We start from the raw sequence: 27,955 nt of genomic DNA on the forward strand, positions 1-27,955 counted from the left end.
TTTCCTGGATGTGACGCTTGCCCTTGGGATGGTTAAGACTTTGAGTTTAGGAATCAACCTCTTTAACCCTTACTAATGCTGTGATTTTGGGCACCTTGCCCTCTCAGCCTGTTTTCTCAGTTAAAAATGGAGCTAACACATCCTTTCTTTTTTTTAAATAATTTTTATTGTGCTTTAAGTTTACAAATCAAGTCAGTCTCTCACACAAAAACCCATATACATCTTGCAACATACTCCCAATTGCTCTCCCCCTGATGAGACAGCCCGCTCTCTCCCTCCACTCTCTCTTTTCGTGTCCATTTTGCCAGCTTCTAACCCCCTCTACCTTCTCATCTCCCCTCCATGCAGGAGATGCCAACATAGTCTCAAGTGTCCACCTGATCCAAGAAGCTCATTCCTCACCAGCATCCCTTTCCAACCCATTGTCCAGTCCAATGCCTGTCTGAAGAGTTGGCTTTGGGAATGGTTCCTGTTCTGGGCCAACAGAAGGTCTGGGGACCATGACCACTGGAGTCCTTCCAGTCTCAGTCAGATCATTAAGTCTGGTATTTTTATGAGAATTTGGGGTCTGCATCCCACTGCTCTCCTGCTCCCTCAGGGGTTCTCTGTTGTGTTCCCTGTCAGGGCAGTCATTGGTTGTGTCCGGGCACCATCTAGCTCTTCTGGTCTCAGGATGATGTAGTCTCTGGTTCATGTGGCCCTTTCTGTCTCCTGGGCTCGTAATTACCTTGTGTCCTTGGTGTTCTTCATTCTCCCTTGATCCAGGTGGGTTGAGAACAATTAATGCATCTTAGATGGCTGCTTGCTAGCGTTTAAGACCCCAGACGCCACTCTTCAAAATGTTTTCTTAATAGATTTTATTATGTCAGTTGACTTAGATGTCCCCTGAAACCATGGTCCCCAAACTCTGCCCCTGCTACACTGGCCTTTGAAGCATTCGGTTTATTTAGGAAACTTCTTTGCTTTTGGTTTAGTCCAGTTGTGCTGACATCCCCTGTATTGAACACACCTTTCTTGATGAAAATCCTCAAGGAGATTGGAGTAAAAGAGAAGATCTTCAGTAGGATTCAGGGCATATGAAAAGCCAGCAACCAACATTATCCTTAATGGAGAAGTGTTGAGAGCTTTTCCCTTGTAATCAGGCATGAGAGAAGTGGTCAGATTTTTAATATATGTTGACGAGAAAGGTGATACAGTTTGCTGACAAATTGGATGTGGAATGTCAGAGCAGATAGGCGTCCAGGGTGGCTGTGGGGTTTGGGCCAGAGCCCCTGGAGGGTGGTGGTGTCACTCATTAATCATTAATGGAGGTGTCATTAATCAGGCTGGGAAGGGTGTGGTGATTGGGGTTTGGAGGGGAGAGCAGGAATGAGGTTTTGGATGGAGTACATTTGAAATGCCCCTGGGACATTCAGGTGGAGATGTGGAGTCTGCAGCAGGAGGGATGAGTCAGAATTTTAGGGGCGAAGTCCAGGCAGGGGATAGAAGCTTGGGGCTCGTTAACATACGAGTGGACTTGTCAGGCCCTGAAACTGGCCAAATTCACCTGCAGTGAGTGTGGACCTCCTTCCTTGCTTCCTTGACTTCCTTCTCTGTGACTTGCTATAAGAGACCCGAGTGTGGGTGGCTGAGCTCCTTGCTACAGTCGTGGACGTCCCTCTGGGTGATGGGAAGGACCTGACAGCCATCTGTGGAGGGCCTGCCTCCCCCCGCCCACCTCCCCCTGTTTCTCTCGACCCAGGGTGCTGGGTCCCCTTCTATCTCCCAGCATTCGGCGATCTCCCCAGACAAGCACGGGCTCTTCATTAACCCACAGCCTGACTCTGTGACAGGGGTGCCATGGGCTCACTTGGCAGCCCCCATGCTGTAATTAGCTGCACCAGCAGGGTGACTGACAGGCCATTGCAGCTCAGGGGTCCCTGTGGCTGTGACGGGACCATTTATCTATTTTCCCAGGTGTCTCCAAATGGCTGTTGGCACATTAACCTGGGTCCAGGCCCTGAGTACTGGGGCAAACAGGCGGAGTTTGTGTCGGCCCTGGTCTCCTTCTCCTGGGCAGCATCACTGAGCCCTCTGTATCGCCTCCACATTCAGCTTGTCCCCAGGGCCCACCCATGGTCTCCTCAGCTCTTCATTCCATCCTCTGCCTCGCCCCTGCATTCGGCCTGTCCCCAGGGCCCACCTGTGGTCCCCTCAGCTTTTCATTCCATTCTCTGCCTTGCCCTTGCATTCAGTCTGTCCCCAGGGCCCCCCCTTGGCCCCCTCAGTAGCTCTTTATTCTGCCCTCTCCCTTGTCCCTGCATTCAGCCTGTTCCCAGGGACCACCCATGGTCCCCTCAGCTCTTCATTCTGTCCTCTGCCTCACCCCTGCGTTCAGCCTGTCCCCAAGGCCCCCCCCACCGCCCTCTCAGCTCTTCATTCCGTCTGCTCAGTGCCATCACACCAAGAGCCTGGCCACCGTCTCGGGTCTCCTCACTTGTCTCTCCACAGTCTCCTTTCCTCACAACGCCTGAGGGTGCTTTCGTCAACATTCAAAAACTGGGAGGCTTTGCTTTAAAAAAATCTTAATTTGTGGCGTCTCTTGTAAAACAATAACAACAACAACAAAAAGCCCAGAACATCTGGTAATACCAGGCCCACCAGCCTTCCCTCCTTCCCACGCGTGGTTGGCAGTGACGAGTGTCGCCCCTGAAAAAAAGCGGCAGAACCGTCATGCCGCGTATCCTGTGTTGTTAAATGCCATCGAGTTGACCGTTGAGTTGATTCCTACTCATAGCGACCCCATGTAACAGAGTAGAACAGCCCCATGGGGTTTTCTACGCTGTAATCTTTATAGAAGCAGATTGCCAGGTCTTTCTTCCATGGAGCTGCTGGGTGGGTTTGAACTGCTGACCTTTTGGTTAGCAGCCAAGCACTTAACCATTGTGCCACCAGGGCTCCTTACAGCAGTGTAGGATGCTATTTTTGTGTGTGTAAAATGGGGGAAAATATGAACACATCTTGCGTGTGTGTTTGCATAAAGCTTCTTTGGAAGGATACCTGAGAAACAAGGCACTGTGGTTTCCATGGGGCGTGGGGAAGGACTGGATGAATGGGGGCCAGGGCGGGGGAGAGTCTTTTCATATTTTTGACTCTTTATATTGTTTGCTTTTAGCCACATGTTGTTGTTGTGTGCCATTGAGTTGATTCTGACTTGTACATAGAGTAGAATTGTCCCTTAGGGTTTCCTAGGCTGTAATCTTTACAGGGGCAGGGAAACCCTGGTAATGGTTAAGAGCTACAGCTGCTAACCAAAAGGTCGGCGGTTCGAATCCACCAAGCACTCTTTGGAAATTCTATGGGGCAGTTCTACTCTGTCCTGTAGGGTCGCTATGAGTCAGAATCCATCAATGGCAATGGATTTTGTGCTTTCTTTCATCTTCACGGGAGCAGATCGCCAGGTCTTTCTCCCACGGAGCCGCTGGTGGGTTGAGGCCACAGACCTTTGGGTTAGCAGCCTCGCGCTTGGCCGTTGCACCACTAGGGCTCCTTTTAGCTGTGAACTTGTTGTTATTCAGAAGTTAAATTTTAAACGGGGGTGGGGGAGGAGGGGAAATGATTGTAGCCTGAGAGGGACCTGAGGTGAAGAAGGAGTCGTGTGGACGTTTCCTTGGCTCTAGTTCCTTGAGGGCGGAGGCTTTGTATTGTTCACTACAGTACGTTCAGTATCAGCACAGGGCCTGGTGTTTAGTAGATGCCCAGTAAGCATTTGTGCCCTGAATGGGAGGGAGGGAGACTCCAGCTTGTTGAAGGTGAAGCAAAGTAAGCTTTTCCTTATTCCTTGCCCGTGCCCTTTGATTGCTACCTCCCAGGGGCCTGGTGGCATTTGAACTTGTGACCCTTTGGGGCCACCCCTGGGAGAATGGAGGTGTGGACACTCACCTCTCCCTGTTTCTCTCCTCTAGGCCTTCCTGCATCGCATCCGGCAGAATGTGGCGGACTCGGCGGAGAAAGGCATCACGGAGGAGAACGTCAAGGTGTGGACATGGGGGCCGGCCCCTTCCTGGTTGTCCCTGAGCTTTACTCTCCTCCCTGAGCGGGTAGTGCTCAGAGGCTTGGAGGGGGAGGCACATCACATGGCTGTCACCTGGCCTGGTCCCTGCAGCCCCAAGAGACCTCCCTGTTCCATGGGCAAGCTGTGCCTGTGGATGTCAGCGGCAGTCAGCCTAGGCCTCCTCTCCCCAACTCAAGATTCTCTCTCCTTGCTCACCATGACCACCCTGTCTTCCCACCTCTGTGCACCAAGCCCTGGCCAGGAGCCCGTGGAAAATCCTTTCCCAAGTGCCCCCGGGAGCCTGGCATCTGCAGCTGCCCTCCTGGCAACCCTGGCCCCTGCCCTGCACTGGGCACTGAGTGTCGGCTGGGCTGATGAGTAATGGGTCCGGGCTGTCATTTGGCATGGCTCTGGGGAGTTTCAGGAGGACATCAATAGGCCTTCTGTGTGCATGGCTAAGGCCCCGTGTTCCCGGACCTGGCTTTCTAGCCTGACCTCACCCTCTGAGAAGAAGCAGCTTTCAGTCCTTGGGGTCTGTGGGTCCTGATCCGAGGGGAGCTGAGGAGCTGGAGAGCCAGGGCAGGGGGAGTGTCAGAGGTGGTACTGGCTGGCTGGTACCCAGAATTCACAGCACACAGAGGACTTGATCGAGTCAGGGAAAATGTCTCCCCAAATGTTCTGGTTAATTTGGACAGTAACCTGGCACGTTGAAAATTTTAAGCCCAATTTTTTGGATAAGGGGACTGAGGCTTAGAAATAGAGACCTGCTTGAGGTCACTATGTGACTGTTTCCTGGGGGTGTTGGAATTTAAGCTCTTTATGCATTCATTCATTCACTCATTCAGGAGATATTTACTGAGTGCCTTCTATTTATTTATTACAATTTAAAAAATTATTGCAATTTTTAATTACAATTTATTATAACTTTTAAAAAATATTTTTATTATTGAGGTATAACCGACAGTAAAGGGCATAGGTCCCAAATGCCCAACATGATGTGCTTTTTCATACGTGAATATGCCTGTGTAACCACGACCTAAATGAAGACAGAGAACATTCCTCACTCCCAGCAGGCTCCCCTGTGGCTCCTGCCAGCCAGTACCCCCTTCCCAAAGGTGACCGATGTCTGGTACCACTGATTAGTTCTGCCCATTCTTAAGTCTTATATAAATGTGTGTTCATTTGTGTCTGTCATCTTTTGCTCAGCATCATGTCTGTGAGATTTGTCATGTTGCTCTGTAGCTGTGGTTCATTCTTTTTCATTGCTGTATAATATTCCACAGTAAGACCACATCACAACTTACTTATCCATTCTCCTATTGATAAATATTTGGGGCATTTATAGTTTTTGGAAACTTTAGACCATTCTTTTACATGTCTTTTGATGGACACAGACTCATGTTTTTTGGGTACATACCCAGAAGACAGATATTTGTTTGTAAGTTTTGGTTATTTCTTAAAATATAACAGTTGTTGTTAAGTGCAGTTGAGTTAGTTCTGACTCATAGTGACCCTGTATACCACAGAATGAAACACTGCCCAGTCCCGTGCCATTCTTACAATTGTGGTTATTCTTGAGCCCATTGTTGCAGCCACTGTGTCAATCCATCTCGTTGAGGTCCTCCTCTTTTCCACTGACCCTGTTCTTTGCCAAGCTTGATGTCCTTCTGCAGGGACTGATCCCTCCTGACAACATATCCAAAGTATGTAAGATGCAGTCTTGCCATCCTTTCTTCTAAGGAGCATTCTGGTTGTACTTCTTCCAAGACAGATTTGTTTGTTCTTTTGGTAGTCCATGGTATATTCAGTAGTCTTCGCCACCACCACAATTCAAAGGCATCAATTCTTTATCGGTCTTCCTTATTCACCGTCCAGCTTTCCCATGCATATGATGTGATTGAAAATACCATGGCTTGAGTTAGGTGCACCTTAGTCTTCAAGGTGACATCTTTGCTTTTCAACCTTTTAAAGATGTCATTTGCAGCAGGTTTGCCCAGTGCTATGCATCTTTTTTTTTCTTTTTCTTTTTTAATTTTTATTGTGCTTTAAGTGAAAGTTTACAAATCAAGTCAGTCTCCCATGCAAAAACTTATATACACCTTGCTACATATTCCCAATTGCTCTCGCCCTAATGAGACAGCCTGCTCCCTCCCTCCACTCTGTCTTTTCACTAGCTTCTAACCCCCCATCCTCTCATCTCCCCTCCAGGCAGGAGATGCCAACATAGTCTCAAGTGTCCACCTGATCCAAGAAGCTCACTCCTCACCAGCATCCCTCTCCAACCCATTGTCCAGTCCAGTCCCTGTCTGAAGGGTTGGCTTTGGGAATTGCTATGCGTCTTTTGATTTCTTGACTGCTGCTTCCATGGGTGTTGATTGTGGATCCAAGTGAAATGAAATCCTTGACAACTTCGAGGAGGCAGCTCTTCCCCAGTCATCTTCTGAGTGCCTTTCAACCTGGGGGGCTCATCTTCCAGCACTATATCAGACAGTGTTCTGCTGCTATTCATAAGGTTTTCACTGGCTAATTCTTTTCAGAAGTAGCCTGCCAGGTCCTTCGTCTTAGTCTGTCTTAGTGTGAAAGCTCAGCTGAAATCTGTCATCCATGGGTACCCTGCTGGTATCTGACTACTGGTGGCATAGCTTCTAGCACTATAGCAACACACAGGCCCCCACAGTATGACAAACAGACATGTTTGGGGGGTGGTGGTGGAATATAACAGTAGGGTCTATTATATGTGTCTTTAACATAAGCAGATTCAGCCATATGAGCTGTGGATAAAATGAGAGAGAGAAAAATAAACGGTGAGGGTGATTTTTCCAGCCACTTCCCATGATGAGCGTCTTCCAGGCGGAGGGGGAGAGGAGGTAGGGCCTTTGGCCCCTCAGGCTCTGCAGCAGTTGAGGAGTGGTCTCCTGCCCCTTGTCCCCTCCCTGACCTTCAGCCCATGTCGCTCTGCAGACTTTGTAGGTGCATTCCAAGGTCCCATGAGGTTGGTATTCATTTTCTCAGGACTTGGCTCAAATGTTGCCTTCTCAGAGTGGCTATCCCTGGCCACTGTATTTAAATTTGCAGACTTCTTCCTTCTGTCCTCTCCTGGGACTCCCTTGCTATTTTATTTGTGTCTTTAGTGCTTATTATTGTTTCCGATAAGTGCCATGGAGTCAATTTCAACTCATAGTGACCCCATGTGACAGAGTAGAACTGCCCCTTAGAGTTTTCTAGGCTGTGGTCTTTACAGGATCAGATCGTTAGGTCTTTCTCCCATGGAACTGCTGGGTGGATTTGAACCACCATCTTTTGGTTAGCAGCTGAGTACTTAACCATTGCTTGGCTTCTGTTAGTGTTTATTGCCACCCCAAAGTCTCCGTTTCACTGATTGTTTGTTTGTCTGTCCCCTCCCAGTAGAATTTCGCCTCCATGAGGAGAGGGACTTGTCTGTTTCTTGCTGTGTCCCCAGGGCCTCACACAGTGCCTGGCACACAGTCGGTGCTCAGTAAATATTTGCGCAATGAATGAAGTCGTAAGAAACTCTAGAAGGACACATAAACCACCAAGACTGGTGACCTGGGGTGTGGAGCTGCTGTGGGTGGGAGGGGATCTCCTTTTTGTATGCATCTTACTGTGTTTTAATTTTTGAACCACAGGAGTGAATTACTTGTTCAAAAAATAAATAAAAAAATTAAACACGTACTTGTAAAAAAAAAAAAACATATGCAGTTTGAGTTAATGAATATACCGTGGGCTGCCAGAAGAACACACAGATTTGTTTTGGAAGAAGTACAGCCAGACTCCCCCTTAGAAGCAAGGATGGCCAGGCTTCGTTTCACGTACTTTGGACATGTTATCAGGAGGGACCAATCCCTGGAAGAGGACATCATGCTCAGTCAAGTAGAGGGTCAGCAAAAAAGAAGTAGGCCGTCAACAAGATGGATTGACACAGTAGCTGCAACAGCGGGCTCAAGCACAGCAAAGATTGTGAGGATGGCGCAGGTTGAGAGCCGTACCTGTATATACACATCTATAGAGTCTTCGTACAAGCTGCACAGAATTCCGTGTGTGGAATTTTTAACTTATTTACCAGTCCCCATGGATGGACATGGCTTGTTTTCAGTCTTTTGCCTTTGCAAGTCAGGCTGCAGTGTGTTCTTGGTGAATGTGGCCATGTTTATCGGAACAGGCTTCTCAACCTTGGCACTACTGACATTTTGGACCAGATAATTCTCTGTTGTCGGGGGCTTTCCTGTGCATTGTAGGATGTTTAGCAGCATCCCTGGGCTTTACCCACGAGAGGGTATGGGTGATGGTGGTGGTGTTAGGTGCCGTCAAGTTGTTTCTGATTCATGGTGACCCCATGTACAACAGAACAAAACACTGCCTGGTCCCGCACCATCCTCACAATTGATGTGATGTTTGAGCCCATTGCTGCAGCTGCTGTGTCAATCCATCTCATTGAGGGTCTTCTTCTTTTTTCTTGACCCTCTACCAAGCATGATGTTCTTTTCCAGGGATTGGTCCCTTCCGATAACATGTCCAGAGTACATGAAATGAAGTGGGGAGCTGTCCTGTGCGTTGTAGGATGTTTAGCAGCATCCCTGGCCCCTACCCATGAGAGGGTAGTGGGTAGCCAGTAGCAACCTATCCCCCGCACCTACAGTGTGACAGCCAAAACTGTCTCCAGACATTTCTAAGTGTCCCCTGGTTGGGGTTGGGCAAAATTGACCCTGGTTGGAAACCACTGATCGAAAGGTTATATTCTAAAATACAGACATGCTGTGTCAAATTGTATTGTGTTTTAAACTTTTAGATTCCTGCGGGAAACAGGCAATCTTATTGTTTATGAGAGCGTGAACAGCATATTTTGAGCACCATTCCTTATCGTTTTGTCTTCTACAACATCATCTTAATGGGTGCAGGGAAGTACACTGACCTTTCTAAAATCATTCGCCTATGGTGGGAAACACCAGTTGTATCTGGTTCTGATGAATATCTTAATATATAAATCTCTGCATACTGAGTGTGAAGCTCAGTTCTGCAGCTTACTGGACTAACCTTGGGAATGCTGATTATTTTCTCTGAGCCTCAGTTTCTTCATCTGTTAATTGGGGATCATAATAGTTTCCACCTCCAGGGGCTATAGTAATGATTGGTGTTGTTGCTCTGTGCCCTTGAATTGATTCCAACTCATAGCGACCCTATAGGACAGAGTAGAACTGCCTTATGGGATTTCCTAGGTTGAAATCTTTACGGGAGCAGACCACCAAGTCTTTTCTACCATGGAGCAGCTGGTGGGTTCAAACTGCTGATCTTTTGACTAGCAGCCAAGCACTTAACCATTGCGCCACCAGGGCTCCTTATAATCAACATTTCCAAGATTAGTCCAGTAAATAGCAGAAGTGAACTTCACACTCAGTATGCAGAGAATTATATATCAATATATTCATCACAATATTCATCAGAGGACTAGAGGCCACAAATATGTGTAACATATTTAACACAGGATTAGGTTGGCATTCTTTTGTTATCATCCTTGTTTTTATTAGTGGTAAATTGGCTCCCATGTATTAGAGTGTCCATTTCACTGCATCCTCACCTGCACTGGGGGTTATGTATTTTTCCACGCTTGATTTTGCTCTCCCTCTCTGCCTTGATTAATGCTATTCTTGGGTCTCCCCTTTCCTTGTAGATCCTGTTCTCTAACATCGAAGACATCCTAGAAGTTCATAAGGATTTCTTGGCCGCCTTGGAATATTGTTTACATCCAGAACCTCAGTCTCAGCATGAACTTGGAAACGTTTTCTTAAAATTCGTGAGTACAATGCCTCAGCCCCTATCAGACTCTGCAGCTTTTGGAAAGCAGGCTTCTCCCTGCTCTGCCTGCCCTTGGCCAGCTTCCTCTGCAGGCTTGTCTGGGAGACGGAGAGGCCGTGGCTGGCAGGCGGGTCCAGCCTCGGCATCCCAGGAACAATGGAAGTGGGCCAGGCCCAGCCAGACATGGGTATTTTTAGCAGCTATCCTTTCTCGCACTGGCACGTGGAGAGTGGCCCCCCTTTCCTCAGGGCCACTCACTGAATGGCCACTTCCAGGGGCTCCCATGACCTCCTAGCCTGGCAGAGCGCCTCTGCTTAGAAAGACCAACAGAAGCAGCTAGCGGCCAAGAGGGTGGGCTCCAGGTCAGACAGACCTGAGTTTGAGTCATGGCTCGGCCACCCACTGGCCAGTCTCTGATCCTTGGGTGCCTACTTGGGCTTCTGGTCAGAGAGGCTGCCACTTGATGTGCTCTGTAATAGCCTTTCTTTTCCTGTGGGATTCCTAATGTATTGCAGGGAAGGGCTGGAGGAAGGAGGGTGGGGAGCTAGCCCACATGAGCCAACTGTTCTCCCATAGCCTCTCCTTCTGTGCTGCCCAGAACCCTCCTTGTGGGGGAGAAAAGCTCACACTAACCTCACAGGCACAAGGCTAGGGGCACAAGCCTTCGCCTCTCTGAACCTCAATTTCCTCCACTCCCTGAGAAGGGGAGGTCGTCATGTCCTTGGGTTGATGGAAAGGCTCCAACAGGTTGAGCAGCAGAGTGCTTAGCATAGTGTAGTGGCTCTCAACCAGGGACGATTTTGACCTCCCAGGGGATATTTGGGGTCTGAGACATTGTTGGTTGTTATAACTGGGGAAGGGAGTCTGACTGGCATTAGTGGGTAGAGGCCAGGGATTCTGCCAAACCTCCTGCAATGCACAGGACAGGTCCCCCAAACAAAGAATTAGCTGGTCCAAAATGTTAATAGTGCCGAGGGCATGAAACCTCGGTGTATGGTTAGCTCTCAGTGGACGTTAGCTCTTATTTCAGTTATCACCGTCATCATCATCATCACTGACTCCCTTCTCTAAGGGAGCACATATTGGTGGCTGGAGTCTGGGATGAGAGAGACTGTCATGGTTCTGCCCTCAGGGACTTACAGTCTTGAGGTGGTCAGGAGGGCAGCACTTTCGGCCAGGCTGCTGAGCTACTCATTAGCTGTGTTACTCCTCTAGGATACTTTAACTTATTTATACCTCAGTGTCTTCACCTAGGAAACCCTGGTGGCGTAGTGGTTAAGTGCTACAGCTGCCAACTAAGAGGTCAGCAGTTCAAATCCATCAGGTGCTCTTTGGAAACTCTATGGGGCAGTTCTGCTCTGTCCTATAGGGTCACTAGGAGTCGGCAATCGACCCGACGGCAGTGGGTTTGGTTTTTGGTTTGGTCGTCACCTATAAAATGGGTATAAAACTAGACCTCACTTGTGATGTTGTTGTGAGGATCAAGTAAGATAACACAAGGAGAGTGCTCAGAACAGCTCCCGAGCTGCTCACAGGAAGTACTCGATACATGTTGGGTGTTGTCTTTCCTCTTCAGGTAGGCAGCATTCCTCAGTGGTGAAAATGGAATAAATGAGTGAGGAAGATGGGGCACAGGTGAGAGGGGTGTTAACAGAGGGTGCGGAGCAGAGGAGAGATGGGATCTGCTCTGGGTTTCAAAGGGTCCCTTAGGCTGCTGTGAGGAGAAAGGGGCAGGGAGGGAGACCAGCTAAGGGGTCACTGAGGTGATGGTGTCTTAGAACAGGGTGGAAGTAGTGGAGATGGTGGACAGTGATGGTTTGGTTCAGTAAATGTTTCTGGAATAGGAGAATGAAAAGAATGGAGGGACAGTCTTCTTAGGTTCAGAGGAAGGAGTGTTTGGTTCTCTGGAGCCAGACAGCCTGGGTTCAAATCCTGGGTGACCTTGGGCAAGCTACTTTGCCTCTGGGGACCTCAGTTTCCTTCTCTGTAAAATGGGGCAATAGAATGAATGAGTGGTGGGAGTGAAGCACTCAGAGCTGGCCCAGCCCGAGCTGATACTGAGTGAATGTTAGCCGTGGTCGTTTTTTCAGCCGGGGTATCATAGGAGGCCATTGGGAGGAGGTGACTTTGGAGGTGGCATGAGTTGACCACACCTGAACTTAGAGCGAGACTTTGTTGTGTTCATTGCTCTGTCTCTGCATTAAGATTTAAGTCAGGCTCCAACCTCATATGCCCACTTATTGGCAAGAAAATTGAGAGAAGGGTTAAGTTCAAGGTTACAACACTGTAAATGGTAGAGCTGGGACTTGAACCCTCTTGGGGCAGGGTGGTTCAGTGGTAGAATTCTCACCTTCCATGCAGGAGATGCTGGTTCAGTTCCCAGTCAGTGCAGAAGCGCATCTACCACTCGTCTGTCAGTGGAGGCTTCCACGTTGCTGTGATACTGAGCAGGTTTCAGTGGAGCTTCCAGACTAACAGACTAGGAAGTAAGGCCTGGCGATCTACTTCTGAAAATTAGCCAGTGAAAACCCTGTGGATCACAATGGTCTGATCCTATTGTGCACGGGGTCACCATGAGTCTGGGGCTTACTTGATAGTAGGTAACACAACAACAACAACTAAACCAGTGCTTTTTGGACTTACTTAATACACATGATAAGTTCGTGATTTTTTTTGGTATCTGGGTACTTCTCGTATTATTATTTAATCTTTTAAAAAAATGATTCACTTGAAAAAAAAAACCTTAAATAAACTTATTTAAAAGGGAAATTTACATCATTATTAGAAATGGAAAATTAATGTCACTTGCTATAAATAGACCAAGAAAAGAAAAAAACCCCAAACCCGTTGCTGTAAAAATAAATGCGGTAGAAACCAAACTATGTTACCACATTCTGACTAGAAACCCTTGCCCACCTAAGGCTCTGAGCCTCAGGCCTGCCCTAGGTTTTTGTTATCTAAATGAAAAAAAAAGAGAAAAGATTAAGAAGTGTCAGACTGGGCTTAACTTCACATCACACCTTTTGGTAACTAGAACAGTTGAGAAAGGAGCCAGCTTTCTTAGCTTGTGAGTCAATTTTTTTTTCATTTAAAATCGGCTTCCCCATCTCCCTCTATCCTCCACTCTCCCTTACCTGCCCCAGGGCTGTGGGGGATGGCACTGAGTCATTCCGCTGTAGGATTTTTTTTTTTAAAGTTGCTGCTGTCGTCATTGAGTTCCCGGAAGCCGAATGGGAGATTTGTGTGCAGGTAGTTTGTAGTAGGCAGCTGAAGGAGAGGTTGCACCTTCACACTCAAACCTCCACAACCCCATGGGAACTCTGGAGTTGGTACGGCCCTTTAGGTTGCCCCGAATTACAGCGAGAGGGCAGGGTCTTTGTACTCCAAGTCACGGGACTTGGGAGGTGGTGGAAGGTCTCAGGCAGGTAGCTCTCTCAGGCCTAGGATCAGTTCCTGGGGAGGGTTTGAGTCTCTGTTTTTCACCATTGGTATGGGAGAAGGTCTCTTGAAATATATGCCAAGCATCTTCGGGGTTCCAGGTACCATGCTAGGCTCTGAGGATGCCTCACTAAGACAGACTTGCGCCCTGCTACCACAGGCTGGAGTGTGGTAGGGAGGGAGGGCAACTCAGTAAGCAGGCGAGGTCATTTCAGATAGTGATACAGCCTGTGAAAGGGTAGCAGAGGCAATAAAGAGCACCTTTGCTTGAGGTTGCTTTAAATAGGAGGCTCAGAGATAGTTGCTCCATTCAGCCGATAAAAACAGAGCGTCCAATTAAAGTTGAATTTCAGGTCAACAGTCTGTAATTTTTTTTAGTATGTCTCATACAATACTTGGATATACTTATACTATAAAATTATGCATTGTTTACTTGAAATTCATATTTAACTGTATGTTATATATATATGTATATATATGTACAAAAAACCAAAAAACCAAACTGAGTGCCGTCGAGTCGATTCTGACTCATAGTGACCGTATAGGACAGAGTAGAACTGCCCCCTCGAGTTTCCAAGGAGCGCCTGGCAGATTCGAACTGCCAGTTAGGCCACATTAAAGAATGGATTCAAACTGCCAACCTTTCAGTTAGCAGCCGTAGCACTTAACCACTATACCACCAGGGTTTCCGTATATATGTATGTATGTGTATGTATATATATACACATACACACATATACATACATATATACATGGAAACCCTACATACCATACATACATGGAAGCCCTACATACCATACATACATGGAAACTACGCCACCAGGGTTTCCGTATATATGTATGTATGTGTGTATATATATATATATATATATACATGGAAATCCTATATACCATATATACATGGAAACTATGCCACTAGGGTTCCCGTATATATGTATGTATGTGTGTGTATATATATATATATATATACACACACACACACACATATACATATATATACATGGAAACCCTGGTGGCGTAGTGGTTAAGTGCTACGGCTGCTAACTGAAAGCTTGGCAGTTCGAATCCATCCTTTAATGTGGCTTAACTGACATTTAATTAGGCAACCTTCATCAAGGAAGACCTCTCCAAGGTGAAATGGGAAGGATCTTCCAGACTGAGGGAATAGAAAGGGCAAAAGTTCTGATATAGGAAAAAGCTTGACCCATTTGAGGAAAGCCAGGAGGCCAACATGGAACCCCCCCGTCCCACCCCTGGTTGCCACTGGGTGGTAGGTTGGGGAATACCTCGCAGAGTTGAGACTCAAATTCCTCGCCCCCTTCTCTGCTGCTGTCTCCAGGCCCTTGGAGGCATCCACACGGGCAGCCAGCTCTCTGAGCCTCAGTCTTTTTGGCTGTGAAATGAGTGGCTTGGAGCAGGCGTTCTCTGGGGAGCAAGTGTCATCCCCGGGTACAGCCACCACCTCTGACAATCCTCGAGCCCTCCCGGGGGGGCTAGATCCCCTCCCCTAGTTGTCCGAGGCAGCTGCACCTTCCCATAGCCTTCTCCTCCTTCACACCCAACACCCACACCCACACATTCCCCACCCGCCACATCTGTGCGCGCGCAACTGTGTGTCCGTTTCTTCCTGGCAAAACAATCGAAGTGGCTACCAGGAGGAAATAAACACTTTAGACCCTTGGCTGTCAAAAGCAGTGTTCTACATTTGCAGGGTCTGGGTCCTGAGATGCAGCTGGGATTGGGCTTGATGAAAGGACATGGAGGCGATTGGCCTGGGCCTGGTTTTGAAGAGGGGATGCTGTCATTTGCTAAATTTAACTTCTCTAAGCCCCAAGCCTTGGTCCCTTGCCCTTCCCACAGGATGAAGGAGAGGTTGACATTGCAGAACGTGTCAGAGGAGGGGCTTTGGGGATGAGGAATGACAAACCTGTGGTAGTCTTGTCATTTACTGTCCTCCTGCATCCATGGCAGACATCGCTCATCAGTCACAGCATTCTGTCTTTGGGCTCCCTGCAGAGCACCAGAATCCTTGTCACCAGTGTCCTGCCAGCACTATCCATTGATTGGGGTTGGCATGTGAGAAGAAACAGATTTGTCCCTGATTTCTGGCCCAACCCCTTTATGGTACAGATGGAGGTGGATAGGGAGGCCTTGTCCCCTCACCAGGCTTGGATCCACTTTTTGGTTTTATTTCTGCCTTCAGAATGTGCATTTATCAGGACTGTCTTCACTGTAGGTGACGGAAACACCAACTCAGATAGGCGTCAACAAAAAAGGAATTTTATTGGCTGTTACAAATGAAATGTTCACTGGGTGGGCTGGCTTCAGTCACCGCTGGATCAAGGACCCGAAACGATGTTTTCGGGACTTGGTCTTTCTCTGTCTCTGAGCTCTGCTTTCCTCTGTTAACTTCTTTCTTGGGGAGGGGGCATGTCTCACATGGTGGCAGGGATGGCCTTCAGCAGCTCTAGGCCAGCACTCTTCCAGCTCATCGACGACAGTTCAAAAGAGCGTCTGTTTCCAGTAATTCAAACATGAGTCATTGAGGGCTCTCATTGGCTCAGCTCAGGTCACATGGCCACTGTTGCCAGGACAGGGAGCTTTGACTGGTTCATTCTGGGTCACATGCTCACCTGTGGGGTGGGCTCAGCAGGCTCATACTGTAGGTGAGGCAGTTCCCCAACTGGAAAATTGGGAGCCATGAGCAGAAGAAGGGAAATTGGATGTTAGTTGAGTAAAACAGCAAATGTTCCAGCCAGAGAGTTGAGGCTGAAGTTGTAGTGGAGCAGGGTCATCCTGGGAAGAAACGCAGAGCTGCTTCGAGGGGCCATTGAGTCCCTCTTAGTTTCTCCCTCTGTTTTCTGGCATCCATTCATCAAATAGTCATGATGCCTGCTCTTTGCCAGGCAGTGTTGTCCCCACTGGCACCAAAGCAGCGACCTCAATGGATGCAAACCCTACCCCCTTGGAGCTCGCAGTCCAGTGGGGAGGATGGACCATACAAGAGTGAGAAGTAAAACATACCGGGGCATAGAGGCCCACCATATTTATGACTGCCTGGTGCCCTCCCCTGGTGGTCCTCCCTATACCTACCTTCCTCCTGACTGCCTCTCTCTCTTTTTTTTTTTGCCATCAAAGCCTACCCATCCACTGACCAACCCTGTCATAGAACTAGACCAATTCACCAAAGAGATAATGAATTTGCTGGAATGGTAATGATGGTGACAATAGCAACAACATCAGTAGCAGCAGTAATAATAACAGCTAATATTTAATGAAAGCTTACTATGCACCAGGCACTGTTTTAAGCACTTAATATTAATTCACCTGATTATCTACACAAAAACCTTACGAGGATGTGTATGTGTGTGCGTGTGCCATTATTGTCTAAAATTCATGGATGAGAACACAGAGGCACAGAGAGGTCGTATGCCTTGCCAAGGTCACAGAGCTGGTTATCAGGGGACCTGGGCTATGAACCTGGGTGGTCTGGCTGCAGAACCTGCACTTACACTCATGAGGTTGATGGTCATGGGGACTTTGGACATCTTAACTCAGAACAGTACTAATAGCGGGGTCTCTAGGCCCCAGGAAAGCCCAGGGAGAGGAAGTTGGCTGTGAAGGGACTTTTTCTAGAGCCCCTTACATATAGTCAGGACCTCCTTTTGCTGTTCATGTGGCTGTTGTCAGTGCCTGGCGCCCCATCTACAGCCCTGCCAGCCTTCTCTGCAGGTGCAGGTTCCCAGGCACAGGTTGATTCTCACTGCCTACAAGAAAAGCTCCTTCCCGCCTTCCCAAAGCATGCTTTACCTCAACCTGCAGCTGAGGCCCTGGTTCCAGATGTGTCCGGCAGCCCCCAACCCCTGCCACTGTTTTATCTGTGCCTGGGTGAGCCCCTGGAGTCCAGATTTCTCCTCACCCTGATGGCCCCCTTGGTGCATTTGAGGCAAGTAGAAATAGAATGAGATCTGCTTGGGCAGTGTGGGGTGTACTGAGGGTCTCTGTTCTCCTCCTCTGCCCTTGTGTGTGTGTCAGCATCTCAGGTGGCTGTAGACACTAGGAGATTGTGATTCAGGACTCAGCATGTGTTTCCATGTGCACACTGATGTTGGTGTTGTTTGGAGCATGTAGCTTGTGTGTTGTAATTCTTGAGATTTTTTTGGTGGTTCCTCAGAGTGTGCAGCAGGGTTGCGCTTGTTCTGTGGTTTGTATGTGTGTATGCACACTTTGGGTGCTTGTGACGTTGTATATTTTGGTATTTTTCCTGTTGATTCATGTTTGTGTTTGTAACTGCAACTTGATAGAGGATGGTGAAGTATTATATAGAGCTCATTGTGTACCAGGCACTGTTCTACGTATTATATGTATACATATATTAAGTAATTTCATCCTTTAGGAGCCCAAGTGGTAGGAGAGTCTGTTGTTTTGTCAATTTTTTGGATGAAGAAACTGAGGTATACATAGGTGAAACAATTTGCCCAAGGTCACCCACCACTTAGGGAGTGTGAAGCTGGGTTTTCATCCCAGGTGGTGCCTGGGAGCATAGTCTGTGTGTTTGTGGCTTGAGATTTGTATCTAGTGTGTTTACCCCCCACTCTCATCCCGACCCTGTGCTGTGACCTTGAGCTGGTGATGGGGGTTAAGAGAGTTTGAATCCTGTTCTGCCACTTTACTAGCTGTGAGATCCTTGGCAAGTGACTTTACTTCTTTGTACCTTGGTTTTCCCATGTGTGAAACGGACCCAATACAGTAGCTACCACATAAGACAGTTGGGAGGAGTAGATGAGTTTTCCCTTGTCCGAGAGAACAGCACGTGTGTACTCAGTGCACATACGCACATGTGTTAGCCCCAGCTCTGGCTGTGGGCACTTTGTTACTCAGAGTGTGTGCTTAGATGGTGGACTTGGAGCCCCCAGCGTGAGCTGGGGTGGTGGTGGCGGGACGTTATCGATTCTGAAACCATGTCCCTCCCCTTTGGTTTCCCACTTCCTGTAGCCTGCCCTTCGGAAGGAGGACCAGAGGCTTGTTTAGAAGCTTTGCAGACCCACCTCTTCCTTCCTTAGCTTCTTGGGGTCTCCTATCCTCCATTTACCCCCCCAGCCCAAGGCCAAGGCCCTTCAGCCCTTCCTTCCCTAGTGACCTCACCCAGGACATCCTTGTTGGGTTTGGCAGGGGGAGGGGCATTCTGTGAGCCTTTCAGAATGAAGAATGCTCAGTGAAGAGCTTCCAGCCGAGAAGTCTCTGTCCCTTCACTTCCAGAAACCCTGCCTGATGGTTACAGACCTGGTGACCCACAGGTGACTTCTAAGCCAGAAAGAGCCAGGCCTTGGGCTCAGGGCACCTGGAGGTTAACAGAGGTATCTCCCTGCCTCAGGACTGCCAGTGCTGTGTGAACCACAGATCTGCCTGTTTCTGCCAGAATTCCTGATCCTTATCTGGACTCTTCTGTTCATACACAGGGCGTTGTACATAGTAGGTGTGCAAAGTCCATTCACTTAGCAAGTATTTATTAAGGGTCTATTGTGTGCCAGGCAGTGTGCTAGGACCAGAGAATATCATGGTGAACAAGGCAGCAGTGATCACTGCCTTTAGGGAACTGACTGTCAAGTGGGAAAAGATAGATAATGAACAATCCGGATCGTGCCAGATTGTGAGAACACCATGAAGAAAATAAAGGCAGGTGGATGAGAGGGAACATCTGGATGGCTGCTTTAGCGAGGGTAGCCCAGGTGTCATTTGAGGAGGGGTCATTTGAGTTGAGACCTGAATGGTGGGAAGTAGCTAGACCTGGGGAAAGAGTGCTCCAGGCAGAAGGAACAGCAGGTGCAAAGGCCCTGGGGCAGGAGCAGGCTTGGCAAATTCAAGGAGCAGCTAGAAGGCCAGTGAGATGAGGTCAGGGAAAGGCAGAGCCACATCATCTGGGCCTTGGAGGTCATAAATGTTGGTTTTCATTCCTAACGTGATAGAAAACCATTGGAGGGTTTTAGGTGGGGTGTGATACAATCTGGCTTATGCTTTAACAGGAACGACAGACTTTTATTGAGCATTTACTGCATGCCCAAAGCTCGATTAACTCTACCTTATGGATCATGAAACTGAGGCACAAAGAGGTCCAGGAGCTTGCCCAAGGCTACAGCTAGGAAATACAAAGCCAGGGTTCAAACCCAGGCCACGTAGCCCAAGTCTGCGCTGTTGACCACCAGCCATGCTACTTCCAGAAGGTTTCTTAGGCTGCTGGGTGCAGAATGGGGGCCAGAGTGGAAGCTGGGAGGCCGGTAGGGGGTGAAAGCCACTCTACCTGAAATCCCTCCTGCTGTAGCCTCTCCAGGGTCTGGGGTAGTCTCCCCTCCTGGACCCCTGGGCCCAGCCGTCAGTCTGTCTCAGGGTATCTCCTTTCCTGCCATGACCTGTCTCCCACAGGCTCTGTCCTTGCTTTGCAGAAGGACAAGTTCTGTGTGTACGAGGAATACTGCAGCAACCACGAGAAGGCCCTTCGGCTGCTGGTGGAGCTGAACAAGATCCCCACTGTGCGTGCCTTCCTCTTGGTAAGTTCACCCATCTCCCTTGGGCCCTCCTGCCCTCACCATTAGAGACCCTTTTGCTATCTGCTGCTTTAGCCTTGGGATTCCATGGGTGCAAGAGAACTTCATGCTGACCCATGCTGCCTGATCCCTTCCTCAACTGGAGTAATCTATTGTATAAAGCAGAAATTGGCAGGTGTTTTCTGTAATGGGCAAGGGGGTGAATATTTTTGGCTTTGTGGTCCATACATTCCCTGTCACCACACCTTACTTCTATTTTTATAGCACAAAAGCAGCCATAGACAATACGCAATGGAATGAGCATGTATGTGTTCCAATAAATCTTTATTTACAAAAATAGGTGAAGGGTGAGATGTGGCCCTAGAGCTGAGTTTGTCAATTCCTGGTCTAAGGTAATGCTCCTACGGAGAGTGGTAGCAATAGTAGTAATAACTATTATTTAAGATTATTTAATTGTAAGTAGAAGAAAATCCAATTAAAACTGGTGTTATGGATTGAATTGTGTCCCCCCAAAATGTGTGTCAACTTGGCTAGGCCATGATTCCCACTATATGTGATTGTCTACCATTTTGTCATCTGATGTGATTTTCCTGTTTTTATAACTCTTACCTTTATGATGTTAATGAGGCAGGACTCAATCTACAAGATTAGATTGTATCTTGAGTCAGTTTCTTTTGAGATACAAAGGAAGCGAGCAGGGAGACAGGGGAACCCCATACCACGAAAAAACAAGAGCCAGGAGAATAGCATGTCCTTTGGACTTGGGGTCTCTGTGCTGGAAAGCCCCTAGACCAGGGGAAGATTGATGACAAGTACCTTCCCCCGGATCTAACAGAGAAAGCCTCTCCCTGGAGCTGGCACCCTGAATTCGGACTTCTAGCCTCCTAGACTGTGAGAGAATAAATTTCTCTTTGTTAAATTCATTACTGGTGGTATTTCTGTTAAAGCAGGACTAGATGACTAAGACAACTGACTTAAGCAAAAGAATGAATTGACTTATTCACTTTTCTGGGAAGTTTAAGATGTGAGAGGGCTTCAGGTGTGGCAGAGTCTAGGTATTCAAATCATATTATTAGGAAATTTTCTCTTGGCCCTCTTCTTGTCTGCCTTGGCTCCATTCCCAGGCAGACTCTCCCCAAGTGGTAGCAACATGACCTCTGGTAACCCCAGTGCCCCTTTCCCGATAGCAACGGAGAAAATCCTGCATCTGATGCTCATTGGCTCAGCTTGGCTCGAGAGCATTTCTCTGAGCCAATTGTTGTAGACAGAAGGACTCTCTGATTGGTCACTTCTGGAGCTGGAGGGCAAGGCCAACTTCTCTCCTACCCCAGGGACTGAAAGTGGGGTGTTTCGTAAAGGACAGTTGGTTTGTGGAAGAAATTTGGGGTTAGAGGTGGATATCTGTGAAGATCTCCCTACAGTTGCAGAGAGCTTTGCTTGTGTATAAAACAGGTTCTCATTCGTTATCTCCTTTGAGCCTTACAAACCACTGTCTGTTGTGTGCGAGTTAAGACATGTCTGTCAGCTTTGCAGATGCCCCAAATAACAGTGATTTAAATAAGGCAGATGTTTATTTCTCTCATGTCCATGTATTCAGTCTGGGGCTGGTATAGGGGCTCCAGGGTCAAGGGCCCGTCTAAGTCCTTGTTCTGCATCTGCAGGGTGTGGCCCTCATTTACATGGTCTAAAATAGCGGTGGCACAAAGCTTAAGTGCTCAGCTATTAATTAAAAGGTCAGCAGTTTGAATCTACCCAGGATTCCACTGGAGAAAGACCTGGTGATCTGCTCCCCTGAAGATTACCCATTGCTGTCAAGTCAGTTCAACTCATAGTGTCCCTACAGGACAGAGTAGAACTGCCCCAAAGAGTTCCAAGGCTGTAATCTTTACAAGAGTAGACTGCTACATCTTTCTCCCGTGGTGTGGCTGGTGGGTTCAAACTGCCAGCCTTTTGGTTAGCAGCTGGAGCACTTAACCACTACACCACCAGGCCTCCTACCATAAAAATTACACCTAGAAAATCCAGTAGGGCAATTCTCCTGTGTCTCATGGGGTCACTATGAGTTGAAATCCACTCAGAGCCACACAGCAACAACAACAACAGCAATGTGACATCCACATTCCAGGCCGTTGGGGAGAAAAAGCGGGAGTGGGGGAAGGAGGGTATACCACCCCTTTCTTTTAAGGGCACAACTAGGAAGCTGCATACATCTCTTCCACTTGTATCTCATTGGCCAGCACTTAGTCACATGGCCACACCTACCTGCAAGGGGGGCTGGGAAATGTAGGCTTTATTCTGGGCAGCAGTATGTGGTAGGCTGCATAATGGCCCCTTAAGATGTCCATGTCCTAATCCCCAGAACCTGTGAATGTTACCTCATATGAATGTCACCTTATAAAAGTTTTTTGCAGATATGAATAATTTAAGGATCTTGAGATGAGGAGATTATCCGGTTGGATCCAATGTTATCAGAAGGTTCCTTATAAGTTGGAGGCAGGAGAAGTCACAGTCAGAAAAGGAGATGTGGTGACAGAAGCAAGGATTGGAGTGATGTGCTTTGAAGATGGAGGAAAGGGCCACAAGGCAAGGAATACAGGCAGCCTCTAAAAGCTGGAAAAAACAAGGAAATAGTGTCTCCTCAGAGCCTCCAGAAGGAACCAGCCCTGCTGACACGTTGGTTTTAGCCCGGTAGGCTCATTTCACACTTCTGACCTTCAGAACTGTAAGAAAATAAATTTGTGTTGCCTTAAGCCACTAAGTTTGTGGTGATTTGTTATAGCAGCTGTAGAAATTAACACTGTGACCAGCTAAAAATTCTATCGTTGTAGAAGAAGCGTTTGTAATTGGGGGACAGCTCCCAGCCTGGGTCATTTTCATGGCTCCTTTCTGAGGGGACATACCTCATAAGGGATGGCGCTTATCTTGGCTTTGAATCTTTATCTTTACCTCTAAATCCCCTGCTCAGTCACAGGTACCCACCCCGCCCCCTCCCCTTTATACTGTTTTCCGGAATTCAGCACACAAAGGTTAAATAATTAACTCCCATAGCAAGAGGACTTGAAAAAGCACTTACTAATGAAGATCAAAGACCACAGCCTTCAGTATGGATTCCACCTCAACATAAAGAAAACAAAAATCCTCACAACTGGACCGAGGAGCAACATCAGGATAAACGGAGAAAAGATTGAAGTTGTCAAGGATTTCATTTTACTTGGGTCCACAATCAAGAGCCTTGGAAGCAGCAGTCAAGAAATCAAAAGACTCATTGCATTGGGTAAATCTGCTGCAAAGGACCTATTTAAGGTTTTGAAGAGCAAAGATGTCACCTTGAAGACTAAGGTGTGCCTGACCCAAGGCATGGTATTTTCAATCACATCATATGCATGTGAAAGCTGGACAATGAATAAGGGAGACCAAAGAAGAATTGACACCTTTGAATTGTGGTGTTGGTGAAGAATATTGAATATACCATGGTCTGCCAAAAGAACGAACAAATCTGTCTTGGAAAAAGTACAGGAATGCTCCTTAGAAGCAAGGATGGTGAGACTGCATCTTACATACTTTGGACGTGTTGTCAGGAGGTATCAGTCCCTGGAGAAGGACTTCATGCTTGGCAGAGTACAGGGTCAGTGGAAAAGAGGAAGACCCTCAACGAGGTGGATTGACGCAGTGGCTGCAACAGTGAGCTCAAGCATAACAACAACGATTGTAAGGATGGCTCAGGACTGGGCAGTGTTTCGTTCCGTTGTGCCTAGGGTTGGAACTGACTCAACGGCACCTGACAACAACAACAACATCAACGACATAGCATACGGAATGTTAACCATGTGCCTGGAGAGCTAAAATGTATTAAAATCCCTAATTGTACTTCCCCTGAACGCACAGACTCCAACAAAGTTCTTCAGACTTTTGTTTCAAAATGGTACCCTTTTCCTTCACAAGTGAATTCGCGCTGCCTTGTTCGGTTCCAAGGAGCATCTGATGAAGGGGGAATTGGCCAACTGATTTCCCTTTTTGTCTCAGGTGCATAAGCTTTCAGGATGGCTGCTTTTCCTTGGTGTATCTGCAGCTTCATATTTTTGCATGTCTAGTCATAAAATTGTCTGAGCAAAATGTACAGTTAGAGTCACCTGAGTGCAAGACCTCACATGGACAGAGATGGCCAGGTTTCGGTGATTGACCTGTTGTCCTGCAGACAGCACCAGCGTGCTCAGGGGCTTCGCTCTGGGCTGAGGCTTCCGTCCTCAGAGAGTGGCCCTGAGAGGCAGGAAGAGCCAGGAGGGTGTCTGCTGGGGTGGGAAGGGAAGAGCCCTGCTGGGGTGGGAAGGGAAGAGCCCTGCTGGGGTGGGAAGGGAAGAGCCCTGCTGGGGTGGGAAGGGAAGAGCCCTGCTGGGGTGGGAAGGGAAGAGCCCTGCTGGGGTGGGAAGGGAAGAGCCTGGCTTCTCTCTCTCTCTCCTGCAGTCTTCCCGCTGTTTCTTTAGCGGCAGCGGGGCTGGGTCGGCTGGGAGAGGCTGTGTGGGACGCCGGCCGGCCCACGTGCCCTCTCTCTCCCTCCTTGTCGGCATCTTCCAGCTTTTGGCCACCTGCAGAAGAGCAGTCATGAGCCTCTTATGGGATGTTAAGGCTTTGGAGACAGTCAGAATCTGGTTTTCCACTCATGATGTGGTATGCACTAGCTAGGCGATGGGGTGGGGCCTTCATCTTTCTTTGCCTCAGTTTTTTTGTCTGTAAAATGGGAACAACTTATTCATTAAACAGCATTTTCCCAAGTACCTACCATGTGGTGTAGGGATCATTCCAAGTACTGGTGATAGAACAGTGAATGAGGCGAGGAAAATCCCAGCTCCCATGGGGTGGCCATTCTAGTGGGGAGATACGTCAAGTGGCATTAAGTCCTCTGGAGGAAATCTAGTAAATTAAGGTCAAAAGGATGTTTTGGGGGAGCTAGGGTGGTTTTTTTTTTTTTTTTTAGGGTGGTAGATGCTGTTTTAGATTGTTTTTTGGGGGGGAAAAATATTTCTTAGGTGCCATGATCTGGAGAAAAAAGAGAGAGGGGGGTGAGGGTGTCTGGAGGGAAAGCATTCCAGGTAGAGGAACAGCTAGTGCAAAGGCACTGAGGCAGGAGTGTGTCTGAGGGTGTTTGCGGAATCACAGGGAGTAGTGCGTATGGGCAGGAGCACAGGAGGAGATGAGGCTGGAGAGATTGAAAGAAGCCCGTGAATGGAAGGAACCTGAGATTTTGAAAAAGCTTCTGTTGCGATGTAGCACACGTGCAGTAAATGCACTGACAGCATGGTGAGCTTTACACATGTGTACACCAGGTAACCACCACCGGGACCGTGGTTTAGAACATCCTCATCACCCCAGAAGGTTCCCTCAGACCCTTCCCAGTCATGTCCCTCTCTGCCTCCAGGGGTAACCAGTGTGCTGATTTCTCTCCCCACAGGTTAACGTTGCCTCTTCCAGGATTTCACGTGAATGGAGTCATGTTGTATCTGGCTTCCTTTGCTCAACAGAACGTCTGTGTGTGTCGTCCACGTTGGAGCAGTGGTTTTGAGAATGTCCAGTGTTATTCTGAGTGGGATGGGAAGCCGTCGAAGGGTTTGAGCAGAGGAATGACTAATTTACCTTTTGAAGCCACCTCCTCAGCTGTGCGAGGGTGGAAGCAGGGAGGCCAGGGAGGGGCTACTGCAACAGTACAAGCGGGGGTTGCCGGGGGCTGAGCACAGGGTGGTAGCGGCAGGGGAAGTGGTTGGAGTCACAGAGAGTTTGCAGGCACAGCTGACTTGATTTGCCAGATGGTTGGCTTTGGGGTATAAGGAAAGAGAAGAGTCGGAAACAACTCCAGGTTTTGGTCCTGAACAGCTAGAAGGATGGAGTTGCCATTTCCTGAGATGGCAGAGGCTAGGGTAGGAGCAGGGATAGGAAGTAAATAAAAAGTCCTGTTTTACATCTGTGAGGTTTCAGTGCCTGCTGACAGCTAAGTGGGGATACCAGGTAGGCAGTTGGAGATTCGAGCCTGGAGTTCAGGGAGGGGGCCAGACTGGAGATACGAATTTAAGCATTGTCAGCATAAAGATGGTGCTTAAAGCCATGGGTCTGGGTGAGATTATACAGTGTGGAGAGAAAGAAGGATCCAGGTCTGAGCCTGAGGACTGCCACTATTCGGAAGTTGGGAAAATGATGAGATTGAGACCTCACCTGAATGACTTCTGTGAATTAGGAGACTTTAAGGAGATAATTAAGGAGAGCTTCTAGTACGATGGTTAAGAGCTCAGCTGCTAACTGAAAGATCAGTGGTTTGAACCTGTCGAGCAGCCTTGTGGGAGAAAAGACCTGGTGATCTGCTCCTGTAAAGATTACAGCCTAGGCAACCCTATGGGGCAGCTCTGCTTTGTCACGTGGGCTCACTACGAGTTGGAGTTGACTTGATGGCACACAACAACAATGGGCGGATTCTCCAAAGTACTTCCCAAACTGCCTGGCATTTAATAAGAGAATAGTGAGTGGTAACTCTGTGCTACTGTGCATCTGTCAGTCTGTCATACTGTGGTGGCTTGCATTTGCTGTGATGCTGGAAGCTATGCCAGCAGTATTTCAAATACCAGCTGGGTCACCCATGGTGGACAAGTTTCAGTGGAGATTCCAGACTAGGACAGTTTAGGAAGACTTGATGATCTACATCTTAAAAATTAGCCAGTGAAAACCTTATGAATAGCAGTGGAACGTTGTCTGACATAGTGCCAGAAGATGAGCCCCTTAGGTTAGAAGTCACTCAAAATACGACTGGAGAAAAGCTGTCTCCTCAAAGCAGAAAACCAGGAAAACTAAACTCATTGCCGTCAAGTCGATTCTGACGTATAGTGACCCTATAGGACAGAGTAGAACTGCCCCATAGGGTTTCCAAGGAGCGGCTGGCAGATTCAAACTGCCAACCTTTTGGTTAGCAGCCAAGCTCTTAACCACTGAGCCACCAGGGGTAGCGGAGTTAACCTTAAAGATGTGCGTGGATGGAGTAAAGCTTTCAGGATCTTCATTTGCTGATGTGGGACAACTCAAAATGAGAAGAAATGGCTCCATTAATAATCAGAATGTGAGATATATGAAGGATGAATCTAGAAAGATTGGAAGTTGTTAAAAATGAAATGGAAATGCTTGCAGATTATTATCCTAGGCATTATTGAGCTGAAGTGGACTGGTAGCGGCCATTTTGAATTGGACATTCATATGGTGTACTATGCCTGGAATGACAGATTGAAGAGAAGCAGTGTCACTTTCATCGTCAAGAAGAACATTTCAAGATCTATCCTGAAGTACAGTGCTGTCGGTGATAGGATAATATCCATATGTCTGCAAGGCAAACCAGTTAATATGACTATTATTCAAATTTATGCACCAACCACTGATGCCAAAGAAGAAGAAATTGAAGATTTTCACCAACTTCGGCAGTCTGAAATTGATCAAACATGCAATCAGGATGCATTGATAATACTGGTGATTGGAATGTGAAAGCTGGAAACAAAGGAGAAAAATCAGTAGTTGGAAAATATGACCTTGGTGATAGAAACAACGCTGGAGATCGTGTGTATTTTGCAAGACCAACGACCTACTCATAAGAAATACCTTTTTTCAACAACATAAACAGCAGATGTACTCGTGGACCTCACTGGACAGAATACATAGAAATCAAATCGACTATATCTGTGGAAAGAGATGGTGGAGAATCTCAGTATCATCAGTCAGAACAAGGCCAGGGATTGACTGTGGAACAGACCCTCAATTGCTCATATACAAGTTCAATTTGAAGCTGAAAAAAATTAAAACAAGTCCACAAGAGCCACCTGAATTTAGAGACCATGTCAAGAATAGATTTGGCACATTGAACACTAATGGCTGAAGACCAGATGAGTTGTGGGATGACATCAAGGATATCATACGTGAAGAAAACAAAAGGTCATTAAAAAGACCAAAATGTATGTCCGAAGAGACTCTGAATCTTGTTTTTGAATGTAGAGCAGCTGAAGCAAATGGAAGAAATGATGAACTAAGAGAACTGAACAGAAGATTTTGTAGGGCTGCTTGAGAAGACAGAGTATTATAATGAAATGTGCAAAGACCTGGAGTTAGAAAA

At 47.6% G+C, this 27,955-nt stretch overlaps 1 protein-coding gene across 1 annotated transcript in view; it reads left to right on the forward strand.

The window, feature by feature from the left end:
• PREX1 (phosphatidylinositol-3,4,5-trisphosphate dependent Rac exchange factor 1) overlaps positions 1 to 27,955 on the forward strand; it is a 221,999-nt gene that overhangs the window by 82,585 nt on the left and 111,459 nt on the right. The window contains exons 2-4 of the mRNA XM_049870048.1: positions 3,945 to 4,016; positions 9,720 to 9,842; positions 19,723 to 19,827. Of these exons, the coding sequence (XP_049726005.1) occupies positions 3,945 to 4,016; positions 9,720 to 9,842; positions 19,723 to 19,827 (300 nt within the window). The remainder of the gene's footprint in view (positions 1 to 3,944; positions 4,017 to 9,719; positions 9,843 to 19,722; positions 19,828 to 27,955) is intronic.

The sequence above is a fragment of the Elephas maximus genome, chromosome 25, assembly GCF_024166365.1.
Source record: "Elephas maximus indicus isolate mEleMax1 chromosome 25, mEleMax1 primary haplotype, whole genome shotgun sequence".
NCBI lineage: Eukaryota > Metazoa > Chordata > Mammalia > Proboscidea > Elephantidae > Elephas > Elephas maximus.